Source organism: Dreissena polymorpha, chromosome 8 (genome assembly GCF_020536995.1).
Source record: "Dreissena polymorpha isolate Duluth1 chromosome 8, UMN_Dpol_1.0, whole genome shotgun sequence".
NCBI lineage: Eukaryota > Metazoa > Mollusca > Bivalvia > Myida > Dreissenidae > Dreissena > Dreissena polymorpha.
This window is the reverse complement of record NC_068362.1, coordinates 671,450-687,487: the sequence shown is the minus strand read 5'-3', so window position 1 is coordinate 687,487 and position 16,038 is coordinate 671,450. Positions and strand designations below refer to the sequence as shown.

Here is a 16,038-nt window from a genome sequence, read left to right as displayed (position 1 = left end):
TAAAAAGAAAATAGATGAGCGGTCTGCACCCGCAAGGCGGTGCTCTTGTTGTTTTTTTTAAATTAACATTGAACTCATCTCAAGTCAAGCTCTGTAAGTCTAACCTTAGTTTATATAACCCTTTGCATGCTGGGAAATTTGTCGTCTGCTAAAATTTTGTCTGCTGAATTTCTAAAATTAGCATTTTCTTTCTTTTTTTTCAAAGAAGGCTATCAGAATAGCAAATAGTTTGGATCCTGATGAGACACCATGTTCCGTCGCGTCTCATCTGGATCCAAACTGTTCGCAAAGGCCTTCAAAATTCGGTTCCCGCACTGAAAGGGTTAATATTGAAATCACTTGTAGTCTCAATTTTAGAGTATTTGTAGCAAAAAATCATGAACACTAATTTCTCAATATTAGTGAAAACAGCGCGATTTTTCTAAATCCAAATGGACCCGGCCCCATTTCCAAAAAAGTTAAAAAATTAACTGTGACAACTGCCCTAGTGTGTTAATTAAAAAAAAGAAAACTGGTTACTGATTGTGGTCATTCAATACCAAGAAATGAACTCGTAAAATGTCTATTCCTGTCTGCTTTGACAATCTATTGGTAAAGCGAGTTTAAATAAAGGATTTTGCTGAGTTATAGATATGAGGCACACTCTTAGAAAACAGGGCTTAATGCATGTGTGCTAAAAGTCTGCACAGGCTTATCAGGGAGGATAATTTCCGCCTAGATTTTTGTTAAAATTTAGTCCCTTATTACTATGTTATAAGCCTTTGCGGACTGCTCAGACTAATCTGGGAAGACATATGCATTAACCCTTTGCATGCTGGGAAATTTGTCGTCTGCTAAAATGTCGTCTGCAGAATTTCTAAAATTAGCTTTTTTTTCTATTTTTTTCAAAGAATATTATCAGAATAGCAAACAGTTTGGATCCTGATGAGACGCCACGTTCTGTGGCGTCTCATCTGGATCCAAACTGTTTGCAAAGGCCTTTAAAATTCGGTTCCCGCACTAAAAGGGTTAAGCCTCGTTTTCCCAGTTAATGTTGCACATACATGCTCATTAACTACTGTCTTGTTACAGAGGGACCCTGCAACGTGGAACGTAGACTGCTCACCATGGCTGGAGTGTTTGATGTGTGGAGACCAGATCCTGTGAGTTGTGAACATTTTAGTTGTGTGTGTTTGATAAGATTTGTATAATTAAGGTTTTCAATGGGGTGATTTCAGGTTGATAAGTTTAGTTTTCAGTTACTTTAAACTTATTTGAGTCATGTTCTGAGAAAACTAGGCATAATGCATGTGCGTAAAGTGTCGTCCAAGATTAGCCTGTGCAGTCTGCACAGGCTAATCAGGGACGACACATTCTGCTTTTATGACATTTTTTGTTAAAATGAAGTCTCTTCTTAGCAAAAATCCAATTTAGGCAGAAAGTGTCATCCCTGATTAGCCTGTGCGGACTGCACATTCATAAAGCCCAGTTTTCTCAGAACAAGGCACATTTAGTTTAGCTTAATTGCATTGGAAGCCTATGGGTTATTGAAACCCTTGAGTCTGTTTCCTGGGTAGAACCAGTACTTGATGTCTTTGGGGAGATCTATAGAATGCTCCAACAGTGAGGATCGAACCCATGACCTTCTGGTTTCTTGAAGGCACCATATCCACAACGCCATGGCGACTTATGGTTTTGTTTGTTTGAAAGGATTTGTGTCGGATTTTTAACAAGGTAGCGGGAAGGTGGCATCAAACAAGGGTGTGATTAGAGATATAGGGTGATTACTAGTTAATAACTCTAGTTTGTCTTCACCAAACTTCATATATGCATGTAGCAGGCTTAAATAGAGACAATTTTGGGCTAGAAAGGTCAATGTAAAAGTCAGCTTTCTTAAAATAGAAAATCGGTATCCACTCTCTAACTTTAGTTTGTATGAAGGTATTGTGCTGTTATTGTGTGTGTAATTAGCTTACATCAACCCTTTCCCTCTCAAAAGCAAAGTGACAGTGGCTATGTGCTTACAGCATGAAAACAGAACAGCCTGCAAGTAACTTGCAGTCTGTTTTATAGGTTTTATGCTGTTTGCTGCTCATCAGTATCTAAGGGTTTGAAATGAAGCCTTTAAACTTGAATCTAGTAAGAAAGGTCTGTAACTTTCTTAGGTACTACAAATGCGTCAAAATACGTATCTAAGTGGTTAAGGGTTAATACTCAGCTAGGTATTCTAAGTTAATTAATTTTTAGAAGTTCTATTGATGTCACAAATCTTGTTTCTTAGCATTGCCATATTTCTTCTTCACTTATTCAGGGATCAAGCTAGACTCCAATTTTTGGGAGAAGTCACTTCTCCCTCAGCTCTGGAGAGGGAGAAGTGAGGCAGATTTAGGGAGAAGTGGTTCTTTTGCGATCACCAATGGACCATTGTGAACCATGACCCAGGGGTTTCACTGGCCCAAAAAAAGTTGTTGCCACTTTTTTGCAGTGTGAAAACTGTCTGTTATTCCAACCTTATTAATATGAACAATCATTTAGGACCATTATTAAAAGAAACCTTACTACATAACATTAATGTCATTGACTGTATTATCACTTGAAAAAGTATGGTAATACATAAAAACCTATAAGTACCTTCATAAGTCATACCTACATAAGTCTTAATAAGCTTAACCTACATAAGTCTTAATAAGCTTTATTTGTATATAAATAACTTTTTTTCATCTTGATAAACAACACAGATAACCACTAATATTTCTTGACAGAAAGGCCCAGATAATTGCAGCCACCATCCATTCTAGTTGCCTGAAATATCATAAAACATAGTTTTACAAACTATCAACAACAAACCAACACATAAATGTCTGTATCTTTAAATGTCCGAATGTTTAACATATCCGTAATATAGTACAACGAGTGTATGGTATACTTTTTATTTCCGAAATTGTTGTTTTCTAAATCAAACTTTACCTTCCCAAAATATTATAATAATGAAACTATTAAACAGAAATGCTCACAAATTTCTGTTGAAACAAGATTTCATGTGTTTTTGTGGAGAAATTGTTTTTGTTAAATGCTTTTGCCAGGCCCGTGGTATTGACAGTCACTATTGATTAAATGGTAAAGAAATAGCGGCCCAAATAATCGTTATAATTTTTTATCGTGGTGAGAGTTTGTCACAGTGTTACTTTATTTATTGCTCACTATCATAAAGGCGCTGTTCATCCGATAATAACCCCCATAAAACTTGACAATAGCATTAAAAACACCGTTTGAAACACTTACACGCTTCAGTGATTTCACTCTGCTTGGTCAAGAGTTTCCTGCCAAATACCCGAATGACGAGCGCTGTGAATGGTTGCTTATCAATTGTCAATAGGTAATTTTCTACGCCAGGGGATGGAGTTTCGTCGATTCGGTCAGTTGATTGACTTAGGCGTGTATTCGGTAATGAACAGAAGCCACTTAGATAGCGCTGTGGATATAATAATTGCCAGATTTTAGGGCGAAGTGATATCGCCGGTGCTTTTGATCCGGGCGATTAAAGGGAAGCCACGGCGATATAATCGCCCAAATAGCCCAGTTGCTTGATCCCTGCCTATTATATAATGGCATGCTGAAAGTATGCTGTTCCTGACACAATAAGTGATATCTTACATAAAGTGAGTTTTACGTTCCATTTTTAGAGATTACGCAATAGTTTATCCATCAATGCAAATTGAGGATCGGGATGCATGGATGGTTATTATTACAGGGTGCATCAACTAAAAATAACCACACATACATGTATGAGACCCTAAAGTCCTTCATTCTTGTTGCAGTCTAGTGAGCCTGTGTATTCATACAGTGTGATAAGTGTGGAGTCTTGTTTCAGTCTACTGAGCCTGTGTATTCATACAGTGTGATAAGTGTGGAGTCTTGTTTCAGTCTAGTGGGCCTGTGTATTCATACAGTGTGATAACTGTGGAGTCTTGTTTCAGTCTACTGAGCCTGTGTATTCATACAGTGTGATAAGTGTGGAGTCTTGTTTCAGTCTAGTGGGCCTGTGTATTCATACAGTGTGATAACTGTGGAGTCTTGTTTCAGTCTAGTGAGCCTGTGTATTCATACAGTGTGATAACTGTGGAGTCTTGTTTCAGTCTAGTGAGCCTGTGTATTCATACAGTGCGATAACTGTGGAGTCTTGTTTCAGTCTAGTGAGCCTGTGTATTCATACAGTGTGATAAGTGTGGAGTCTTGTTTCAGTCTAGTGAGCCTGTGTATTCATACAGTGTGATAACTGTGGAGTATTGTTTCAGTCTAGTGAGCCTGTGTATTCATACAGTGTGATAACTGTGGAGTCTTGTTTCAGTCTAGTGGGCCTGTGTATTCATACAGTGTGATAACTGTGGAGTCTTGTTTCAGTCTAGTGAGCCTGTGTATTCATACAGTGTGATAACTGTGGAGTCTTGTTTCAGTCTAGTGGGCCTGTGTATTCATACAGTGTGATAACTGTGGAGTCTTGTTTCAGTCTAGTGGGCCTGTGTATTCATACAGTGTGATAACTGTGGAGTCTTGTTTCAGTCTAGTGAGCCTGTGTATTCATACAGTGTGATAACTGTGGAGTCTTGTTTCAGTCTAGTGAGCCTGTGTATTCATACGGTGTGATAAGTGTGGAGTCTTGTTTCAGTCTAGTGAGCCTGTGTATTCATACAGTGTGATAACTGTGGAGTCGTCTTGTTTCAGTCTAGTGAGCCTGTGTATTCATACAGTGTGATAACTGTGGAGTCTTGTTTCAGTCTAGTGAGCCTGTGTATTCATACAGTGTGATAACTGTGGAGTCTTGTTTCAGTCTAGTGGGCCTGTGTATTCATACAGTGTGATAACTGTGGAGTCTTGTTTCAGTCTAGTGAGCCTGTGTATTCATACAGTGTGATAACTGTGGAGTCGTCAGCAGCCATGTCCTGGATACATCACAGAATGCCGGTATGTGCAGCCTGGGGCTGGTATTTATAAAGCTCCAAAGAGAAATCTTAATTTAAGATGTACTGAAGTGAACATTTTAGATGATCTGATCTATTTGAAGTCCAATATTTTCTGCTAACGAAATGATACATTATTTAGCATTTTTTAAGTATTTCCTTTCTGAAGGGATTGTAAAAACATAAAGACAAACTGGCCAGAGTCTTGAAGAATTTATGAGTGGTGACATTTTTTTAATTTTCCACAAGGATAGTCTGAGACTAGTTCTTTTGACATTGCATTCAAGCATGCGTTAAAATATATGACATTTAAATTTCAATCTGTCTAATAAGTGTAAAAAACTAGGTTATCAGATCGAATGTTAGAAAAGCCTTGTAACACTAGAGGCCATATCTATGAATCTTGATACAATGTGGTCGAAATATTTGTCTTTACATTTTCGAGGAAGAATTTGAATCTGGAACACATGCGTTAGAAAACTAGGTCACCAGGTCAAATCTAGTTACCAATTTAGTGGCCTAATTAATGTCTCAATCTTTATGAAACTGTGTCAGACTGTTTAGTATGACAATATCTAGGTCAATTTCGAATCTGGGTCACCTGGGTCCAAAAACTTGGTCACCTGAAAATTGATCTTAGAAAATCCTTGTTACCACTCTAGAGGCCACATTTATTTTCAATATTAATTAAACTTGGTCAGAATGTTTATGTTGAAAAAACTAGGTCACTTAGTTAATTCTTAGAAAAAAATTGTTACCTTGAGGCTTTATTTATGACACAATATTAATGAAACATATTTAGAAAGTTAATCTTGACTAAATCTGGGCCAAGTTAGAATCTGGGTCACATTCGACTTCAAACTAGGTCACCTGGTCAAATCCTAAAAAAATCTTGCACCTCTAGGTTCAACATTTATGACTCAAGCTTTATGAAACTTGATGAGAATGTGTATCTTGACAATATCTAGGCGGTGTTTGAATGTGGGTCAGATACATCTAAACAATAGGTCATCAAGTTGGATCTGTAAAAACTTGTTTCCACTCTAGGGCTACATGTATGACTCGGTCTTAATGACACTTGATCAGAATGTTTATCTTAACAACATGAAGGCCATGTTTGAATCAGGGTCAAGTGTGTAAAAAAACTAGACCACCTGGTCAAGTCATCAGCAATGTGTGCCCTTTTACTCTGGTGAGCTCTGAAGTGCCATCCTGGCCATCTTGTTACCATTGTTTTGAACAATATTGTGTGGCGCTAAGAAAAAAATACATTTAATGTGTTACCTGATTATGGATAGCTCTGTCAGCATAAAATAAATGCTTTTTTCTATGTTCATACCCTGGTTGGTTCCTGACACAAACTAAAGCAAATGAACTACAATGTGTAAAAATGAATCTTCTGCCATATACGGCCAGCGTCACTCAAGACTAGTCTGCAAAGTCTCATCAGGAGATATGCTGTCTGCTATTAACTCTTTCAGTGCTGGAACCAAATTTTTAAAGGCCTTTGCAAACAGTTTGGATCCAGGTTCCAGACTGTTTGCTATTCTGATAGTATTATTTGAAAAAAATCGAAGAAAATGCTAATTTTAGAAATTCTGCAGACAACATTTTAGCAGACGACAAATTTCCCAGCATGTAAAGGGTTAAGGCAGGCATTAGAGGACAGGGTAGCTCCCTACCAGACTTGGCGACTGCACAGGCTGATATATGGCATATGGCATAAGACCAATTTGCACGTAATGCGGGTCAATTACAAGTTTAATTGTAAATTAACAGTGGGATGTCTCAGTTACCATACTGTCATTTAGTATGATTTCTTATTATTCCAGTACTTCAATAAATTAAAATGTCCTCATGTGAATACTGATGTAGTATTTGTCTTTAAAAAGTTTTTTATTTATAAAATATACTTGCTGATTTCATATGCCAGAAAAAAGGATTGTTCTCACAATTGATTTGTTCCTGGTGATTTTTGGCCTCTGTTTATGCCTTGTAAAGAACACAAAAGGCTACTTTACACAGCTAACATTCACCATAAATATATGAAATTGTTTTATTTACAGGCAATTCTGGCAAATGATGATGAGATTGAGCAATGGTTGAACTTTGGAGATGTCCCAATGATAAAGGTACGCAAATGAGGCACGTGTCAATGGTTGAACTTTGGAAATGTCCCAATGATAAAGGTACGCAATTAAGGCACGTGTCAACGGTTGAACTTTGGAGATGTCCCGATGATAAAGGTACGCAAATGAGGCACGTGTCAATGGTTGAACTTTGGAGATGTCCCAATGATAAAGGTACGCAAATAAGGCGAGTGTCAATGGTTGAACTTTGGAGATGTCCCGATGATAAAGGTACGCAAATGAGGCACTTGTCAATGGTTGAACTTTTTAGATGTCCCAATGATAAAGGTACGCAAATGAGGCACGTGTCAATGGTTGAACTTTGGAGATTTACCCAATAATAAAGGTACGCAAATAAGGCACGTGTCAATGGTTGAACTTTGGAGATGTCCCAATGATAAAGGTACGCAAATGAGGCAGGTGTCAATGGTTGAACTTTGGAAATGTCCCAATGATAAAGGTACGCAATTAAGGCACGTGTCAATGGTTGAACTTTGGAGATGTCCCGATGAAAAAGGTACGCAAATGAGGCAGGTGTCAATGGTTGAACTTTGGAGATGTCCCAATGATAAAGGTACGCAAATAAGGCACGTGTCAATGGTTGAACTTTGGAGATGTCCCAATGATAAAGGTACGCAAATGAGGTACTTGTCAATGGTTGAAGTTTGGAGATGTCCCAATGATAAAGGTACACAAATGAGGCACGTGTCAATGGTTGAACTTTGGAGATGTCCCAATGATAAAGGTACGCAAATGAGGCACGTGTCAATGGTTGAACTTTGGAGATGTCCCAATGATAAAGGTACGCAAATGAGGCCCGTGTCAATGGTTGAACTTTGGAGATGTCCCAATGATAAAGGTACGCAAATGAGGCACGTGTCAATGGTTGAACTTTGGAGATGTCCCAATGATAAAGGTACGCAAATGAGGCACGTGTCAATGGTTGAACTTTGGAAATGTCCCGATGATAAAGGTACACAAATGAGGCACGTGTCAATGGTTGAACTTTGGAGATGTCCCAATGATAAAGGTACACAAATGAGGCACGTGTCAATGGTTGAACTTTGGAGATGTCCCAATGATAAAGGTACGCAAATGAGGCACTTGTCAATGGTTGAACTTTGGAGATGTCCCAATGATAAAAGTACGCAAATGAGGCACGTGTCAATGGTTGAACTTTGGAGATGTCCCAATGATAAAGGTTCGCAAATGAGGCACGTGTCAATGGTTGAAGTTTGGAGATGTCCCAATGATAAAGGTTCGCAAATGAGGCACGTGTCAATGGTTGAAGTTTGGAGATGTCCCAATGATAAAAGTACGCAAATGAGGCACGTGTCAATGGTTGAACTTTGGAGATGTCCCAATGATAAAGGTTCGCAAATGAGGCACGTGTCAATGGTTGAAGTTTGGAGATGTCCCAATGATAAAGGTACACAAATGAGGCACGTGTCAATGGTTGAACTTTGGAGATGTCCCAATGATAAAGGTACGCAAATGAGGCACGTGTCAATGGTTGAACTTTGGAGATGTCCCAATGATAAAGGTACGCAAATGAGGCACGTGTCAATGGTTGAACTTTGGAAATGTCCCAATGATAAAGGTACGCAAATGAGGCACGTGTCAATGGTTGAACTTTGGAAATGTCCCGATGATAAAGGTACGCAAATAAGGCACGTGTCAATGGTTGAACTTTGGAGATGTCCCGATGATAAAGGTACGCAAATGAGGCACGTGTCAATGGTTGAACTTTGGAGATGTCCTGATGATAAAGGTACGCATATGAGGAACGTGTCAATGGTTGAACTTTGGAGATGTCCCGATGATAAAGATACGCAAATTAGGCACTTGTCAATGGTTGAACTTTGGAGATGTCCCGATGAAAAAGGTACGCAAATGAGGCACGTGTCAATGGTTGAACTTTGGAGATGTCCCAATGATAAAGGTACGCAAATGAGGCACGTGTCAATGGTTGAACTTTGGAGATGTCCCTATGATAAAGGTACGCAAATGAGGCACGTGTCAATGGTTGAACTTTGGAGATTTCCAGATGAAAAAGGTACGCAAATGAGGCACATGTCAATGGTTGAACTTTGGAGATGTCCCAATGATAAAGGTACGCAAATGAGGCACTTGTCAATGGTTGAACTCTGGAGAAGTCCCTATGATAAAGGTACGCAAATGAGGCACGTGTCAATAGTTGAACTTTGGAGATGTCCCAATGATAAAGGTACACAAATGAGGCCCGTGTCAATGGTTGAACTTTGGAGATGTCCCAATGATAAAGGTACGCAAATAAGGCACGTGTCAATGGTTGAACTTTGGAGATGTCCCAAATATAAAGGTACGCAAATGAGGCACGTGTCAATGGTTGAACTTTGGAAATGTCCCAATGATAAAGGTACGCAATTAAGGCACGTGTCAACGGTTGAACTTTGGAGATGTCCCGATGATAAAGGTACGCAAATGAGGCACGTGTCAATGGTTGAACTTTGGAGATGTCCCAATGATAAAGGTACGCAAATAAGGCGAGTGTCAATGGTTGAACTTTGGAGATGTCCCGATGATAAAGGTACGCAAATGAGGCACTTGTCAATGGTTGAACTTTTTAGATGTCCCAATGATAAAGGTACGCAAATGAGGCACGTGTCAATGGTTGAACTTTGGAGATTTACCCAATAATAAAGGTACGCAAATAAGGCACGTGTCAATGGTTGAACTTTGGAGATGTCCCAATGATAAAGGTACGCAAATGAGGCAGGTGTCAATGGTTGAACTTTGGAAATGTCCCAATGATAAAGGTACGCAATTAAGGCACGTGTCAATGGTTGAACTTTGGAGATGTCCCGATGAAAAAGGTACGCAAATGAGGCAGGTGTCAATGGTTGAACTTTGGAGATGTCCCAATGATAAAGGTACGCAAATAAGGCACGTGTCAATGGTTGAACTTTGGAGATGTCCCAATGATAAAGGTACGCAAATGAGGTACTTGTCAATGGTTGAAGTTTGGAGATGTCCCAATGATAAAGGTACACAAATGAGGCACGTGTCAATGGTTGAACTTTGGAGATGTCCCAATGATAAAGGTACGCAAATGAGGCACGTGTCAATGGTTGAACTTTGGAGATGTCCCAATGATAAAGGTACGCAAATGAGGCCCGTGTCAATGGTTGAACTTTGGAGATGTCCCAATGATAAAGGTACGCAAATGAGGCACGTGTCAATGGTTGAACTTTGGAGATGTCCCAATGATAAAGGTACGCAAATGAGGCACGTGTCAATGGTTGAACTTTGGAAATGTCCCGATGATAAAGGTACACAAATGAGGCACGTGTCAATGGTTGAACTTTGGAGATGTCCCAATGATAAAGGTACACAAATGAGGCACGTGTCAATGGTTGAACTTTGGAGATGTCCCAATGATAAAGGTACGCAAATGAGGCACTTGTCAATGGTTGAACTTTGGAGATGTCCCAATGATAAAAGTACGCAAATGAGGCACGTGTCAATGGTTGAACTTTGGAGATGTCCCAATGATAAAGGTTCGCAAATGAGGCACGTGTCAATGGTTGAAGTTTGGAGATGTCCCAATGATAAAGGTTCGCAAATGAGGCACGTGTCAATGGTTGAAGTTTGGAGATGTCCCAATGATAAAAGTACGCAAATGAGGCACGTGTCAATGGTTGAACTTTGGAGATGTCCCAATGATAAAGGTTCGCAAATGAGGCACGTGTCAATGGTTGAAGTTTGGAGATGTCCCAATGATAAAGGTACACAAATGAGGCACGTGTCAATGGTTGAACTTTGGAGATGTCCCAATGATAAAGGTACGCAAATGAGGCACGTGTCAATGGTTGAACTTTGGAGATGTCCCAATGATAAAGGTACGCAAATGAGGCACGTGTCAATGGTTGAACTTTGGAAATGTCCCAATGATAAAGGTACGCAAATGAGGCACGTGTCAATGGTTGAACTTTGGAAATGTCCCGATGATAAAGGTACGCAAATAAGGCACGTGTCAATGGTTGAACTTTGGAGATGTCCCGATGATAAAGGTACGCAAATGAGGCACGTGTCAATGGTTGAACTTTGGAGATGTCCTGATGATAAAGGTACGCATATGAGGAACGTGTCAATGGTTGAACTTTGGAGATGTCCCGATGATAAAGATACGCAAATTAGGCACTTGTCAATGGTTGAACTTTGGAGATGTCCCGATGAAAAAGGTACGCAAATGAGGCACGTGTCAATGGTTGAACTTTGGAGATGTCCCAATGATAAAGGTACGCAAATGAGGCACGTGTCAATGGTTGAACTTTGGAGATGTCCCTATGATAAAGGTACGCAAATGAGGCACGTGTCAATGGTTGAACTTTGGAGATTTCCAGATGAAAAAGGTACGCAAATGAGGCACATGTCAATGGTTGAACTTTGGAGATGTCCCAATGATAAAGGTACGCAAATGAGGCACTTGTCAATGGTTGAACTCTGGAGAAGTCCCTATGATAAAGGTACGCAAATGAGGCACGTGTCAATAGTTGAACTTTGGAGATGTCCCAATGATAAAGGTACACAAATGAGGCCCGTGTCAATGGTTGAACTTTGGAGATGTCCCAATGATAAAGGTACGCAAATAAGGCACGTGTCAATGGTTGAACTTTGGAGATGTCCCAAATATAAAGGTACGCAAATGAGGCACATGTCAATGGTTGAACTTTTTAGATGTCCCGATGATAAAGGTACGCAAATGAGGCACGTGTCAATGGTTGAACTTTGGAGATGTCCCAATGATAAAGGTACGCAAATGAGGCACTTGTCAATGGTTGAACTTTGGAGATGTCCCAATGATAAAGGTACGCAAATGAGGCACTTGTTAATGGTTGAACTTTGGAGATGTCCCGATGATAAAGGTACGCAAATGAGGCACGTGTCAATGGTTGAACTTTAGAGATGTCCCAATGATAAAGGTACGCAAATGAGGCACGTGTCAATGGTTGAACTTTGGAGATGTCCCGATAAAAAAGGTACGCAAATGAGGCACGTGTCAATGGTTGAACTTTGGAGATGTCCCAATGATAAAAGTACGCAAATGAGGCACGTGTCAATGGTTGAACTTTGGAGATGTCCCAATGATAAAGGTACTCAAATGAGGCACGTGTCAATCTTTATTTGAGCTAAATGAATGTGTATAAAATGTTGACCTAGATTAGACAGTGTGGTCTACACAGGCTAATCTGGGATAACACTTCACGCCTAAACTGGACTTTTGTTTAGAGACCTGCTTTAAATTACAAATTCAATAAAAGGGAAGAGTTTTATCCCAGATTTTCCTGTGGGCTGCACAGGCTAATCTGGAATGATATTTTTCACCCAGGTTTCCCATAATGAGACAATTATTGTTTCCATTTAGGCTGCAAAGTTGATCCGTGCGGTCTCGTGCATTGACAGTCATCCAGTGTCTTCTGTGGTCAACAACTCGCGACACAACAGCCCAGACTGCGTGAAGAAGATAGAGATAGGGTAATCAGACTGGATTGTTTGTGTCGCTTTATGAGAAAACTGGGCATAATGCCTGTGCGTAAAGTGTCGTCCCAGATTAGCCTGTGCAGTCGTTTAAAGAAAGTCCCTTCTTACCGAAAATCTTGTTTATGCGGAAAGTGTTGTCCCTGATTAGCCTGTGCAGACTGCACAGGCTAATCTGGGACGACATTTTACGCAAAGGAATTATGCCCAGTTTTCTCAGAACGCGACATATATACCCACTTCTCTTTGTTTTCCTTTCATTTGTACCACTGCACACAATGTTTTAGATTGGGTACATTGGAGTTACTCTGTCTGCATTAAAATAGTATAAATTTTAGGAGTGACCTTCTACATTTCTTAAGCATTTAAATTAAGACTTGGAACAATGTTACCACCATGCAGTGTAGATGTAAGAGACACAATTTTCAAGGTTATGTGCATTTGATCTTAGCCAGCGTCATGGCAGCCATATAAAATAGTACATGTTTCTGCAGGGAACTACTTCCTCATTTCTCACTCAATGATTAGATTGATTGAAACTTGGTATTTGACATCACCTTGAAGTTCAGATATGCAAGACACGATTGTCATCTTAGTTATGTGCCCTTGACCTTAGCCAGGGGTTCATATCTGTGAGAAAGCTGTTCCAGTGTATAAGTTATATGTGTTTCAAAGCCGTAGTGTTTTAGTTTTTTAATATTGTCCTGTTTGATTGAAGTATTATAGTCTTATGCCTCTAAATATGAGTTAGTAGCTGTTATAGCAGTTATCGTACACTTATTTACTTGCAAAATAATTACTGTTTGATTAGTTCTCTATTCACTTAATCATTTTTATATTATATTAAAGAATAATGAATAGAAAAAAAGAACACTTTTTATACAGCCTCGAAATGATATGTAATTTTCATCTTGTTTTAAATACAGCTGATGTAGTTTGAATTTAAAATTGCAAGTAAAACCCATTGAAAACTAAAGCATTATTTATGAATATAAGATTTTCTAGTCTTGTTTTCATTCCTATTAAGTTTTAGAATTGGTAAGTTCATACTTGCTGTGATCATAGATGAGGCTTGCTCAGGGAAAATGGGATGTTAAATGCATGTGCTTCTAGTTTTTCTCCCAGATTAGCCTGTGCAGTCCACAACAGGATCATCAGGGATTACACTTTCCGCTCTTATGTTGTTGTTGTTTTTATGTTTTAAGACTCTTCTTAGCAAAAATCCAGTTTAGGCTGAAAGTGTCATCCCTGATCAGCCTGATTAATCTGAGATGATGCTTTAACCTTTCCCACTCAGAAGCAAAGTGAAAATGGCCATGTGCAAACAGCATAAAACCAGAACAGCCTGCAAGTAACTAGCATTCTGTTCAGGTTTTACAATGTTTGCTGCTCACGAGTATCTAAGGGTTGGAAATGAAGCCTAAAAAAAATTTGAATCTAGTAAGAAAGGTCTTTAATTAAATTTAACTTTCTAAGGGTCTGCAAATGCATGAAAATACGTATCTAAGTGGTGAAAGGGTTAAATACGTATCTATGTGGTAAAGGATTAAATACGTATCTAAGTGGATAAGGGTTAAATAAGTATCTAAGTTGTAAAGGGTTAAATACATTTCTAAGTGGTAAAGGATTAAATGCCTATCTAAGTGGTAAAGGGTAAAATACTTATCTAAGTGGTAAAGGGTTTAATATGTATCTAAGTGGTAAAGGGTTCAATACCTATCTAAATGGTAAAGGGTTAAATACCTATCTAAGTGGTAAAGGGTTAAATACCTATCTAAGTGGTAAAGGGTTAAATACCTATCTAAGTGGTAAAGGGTTAAATACCTATCTAAATGGTAAAGGGTTAAATACCTATCTAAGTGGTAAAGGGTTAAATACGTATCTTAGTGGTAAAGGGTTAAACACATGCATTAAGCCCTGTTTTCCCACAGCAAGTCTTACATTATTTTATCATGAGATGTTATGTTTAAATGGCATTATTTTAATTATAGAAAAACAAAGCAAACAGCATCGAGCTCCTTTATGTCAGCCTGGCTGTCCAAAGGTCAAAAGGTGAAATCAGAAGAACCACCCACAAAAAGGGCCAAGGTCACTTAGGGCTTGTTACCATGGAATCCAAGAAAACATGTTAGTGATATGTTGGTTTGGTTGTGTAAATGTTGAAAGCATAGGACTGCTTACAAAGAGGCGAAACATCACCAAATAAGGTGTCCTGGAAATAAATATATTTGTGTGTTCATGATTAGGAAAAATCTTGTCTCTGCATTTACGTTTTGTATATCAATTTTACTATTTATATGAATTAAAAATCCATATGCAAAAGTAAAAATTATAATTTTTCTGAAAATATTTTTGATGGAAACTATCTTTGTTGCTGCGGATATGGTTATATGAATGTTTAAAGGAAGGAGAATCTTATATACATGTACATCACTGTGAAGACACTTACTGTTTGTGTTCAATATACTAGTACTTACTGGGAAGACACTTTCACTGTTTGTGTTCAATATACTAGTATTTGCTGTGAAGACACTTTCACTGTTTGTGTTCAATATACTAGTACTTACTGGGAAGACACTTTCACTGTTTGTGTTCAATATACTAGTATTTGCTGTGAAGACACTTTCACTGTTTGTGTTCAATATACTAGTACTTACTGTGAAGACATCTTTACTGTAGGTGTTCAATATACTAGTACTTACTGTGAGAACATCTTTGGTGTTCAATATACTAGTACTTACTGTGAAGAAACTTTCACTGTTTGTGTTCAATATACTAGTACTTACTGTGAAGACATCTTTACTGTAGGTGTTCAATATACTAGTACTTACTGTGAGAACATCTTTGGTGTTCAATATACTAGTACTTACTGTGAAGAAACTTTCACTGTTTGTGTTCAATATACTAGTACTTACTGGGAACACATCTTAACTGTTTGTGTTCAATATACTAGTACTTGTTGTGAAGACACTTACTGTTTGTGTTTAATATACTAGTACTTACTGTAAAGACATCTTTACTGTAGGTTTTTAATATACTAGTACGCACTGTGAACACACTTATACTATTTGTGTTCAATATACTAGTACTTACTGTGAAAAAACGTTTTACTGTTTGTGTTCATTATACTAGTACGTGCTGTTAACAAAATGTAACTGCTTGACAACAATGCTTTTTAACAATAAAACTTGTTTAACTAAAATTCAAATAGTTGTATTGTTGATTCTCTTGATCTTTAATCTGTTTAGTTTTCAATAAAAACGTGTTGTCTGTATAATAACTGTATTGTTTTAGTTCATGACGTTTCATAGAGCGGCTTGATGCTATCGTTTATCATACCACTACATTGATATCTGCCTAATATAACGCTGCCTAATACATTTTTATGTCAGTTCAACAGGAAGTTATTACATGTATATCAGTCAATGTTTGGTGGTAGGTCATAGTAAAGG

The 16,038-nt window shown here is 38.4% G+C and overlaps 1 protein-coding gene across 2 annotated transcripts in view; it reads left to right on the top strand.

The window, feature by feature from the left end:
- Positions 1 to 15,311, top strand: part of LOC127842548 (abasic site processing protein HMCES-like) — a 45,968-nt gene extending 30,657 nt beyond the window's left edge. Inside the window, exons 6-11 of one of the 2 annotated variants that reach the window (XM_052372106.1) lie at positions 1,072 to 1,142; positions 4,646 to 4,694; positions 4,910 to 4,941; positions 7,004 to 7,069; positions 12,474 to 12,583; positions 14,578 to 15,311. In XM_052372106.1, the coding sequence (XP_052228066.1) occupies positions 1,072 to 1,142; positions 4,646 to 4,694; positions 4,910 to 4,941; positions 7,004 to 7,069; positions 12,474 to 12,583; positions 14,578 to 14,683 (434 nt within the window). In that variant the 3' untranslated portion in view covers positions 14,684 to 15,311. Of the gene's footprint in view, positions 1 to 1,071; positions 1,143 to 4,645; positions 4,695 to 4,860; positions 4,942 to 7,003; positions 7,070 to 12,473; positions 12,584 to 14,577 lie in introns of both variants that reach the window. The other variant, XM_052372105.1, reaches the window with a different exon arrangement.
- Positions 15,312 to 16,038: the final 727 nt, after the last annotated feature.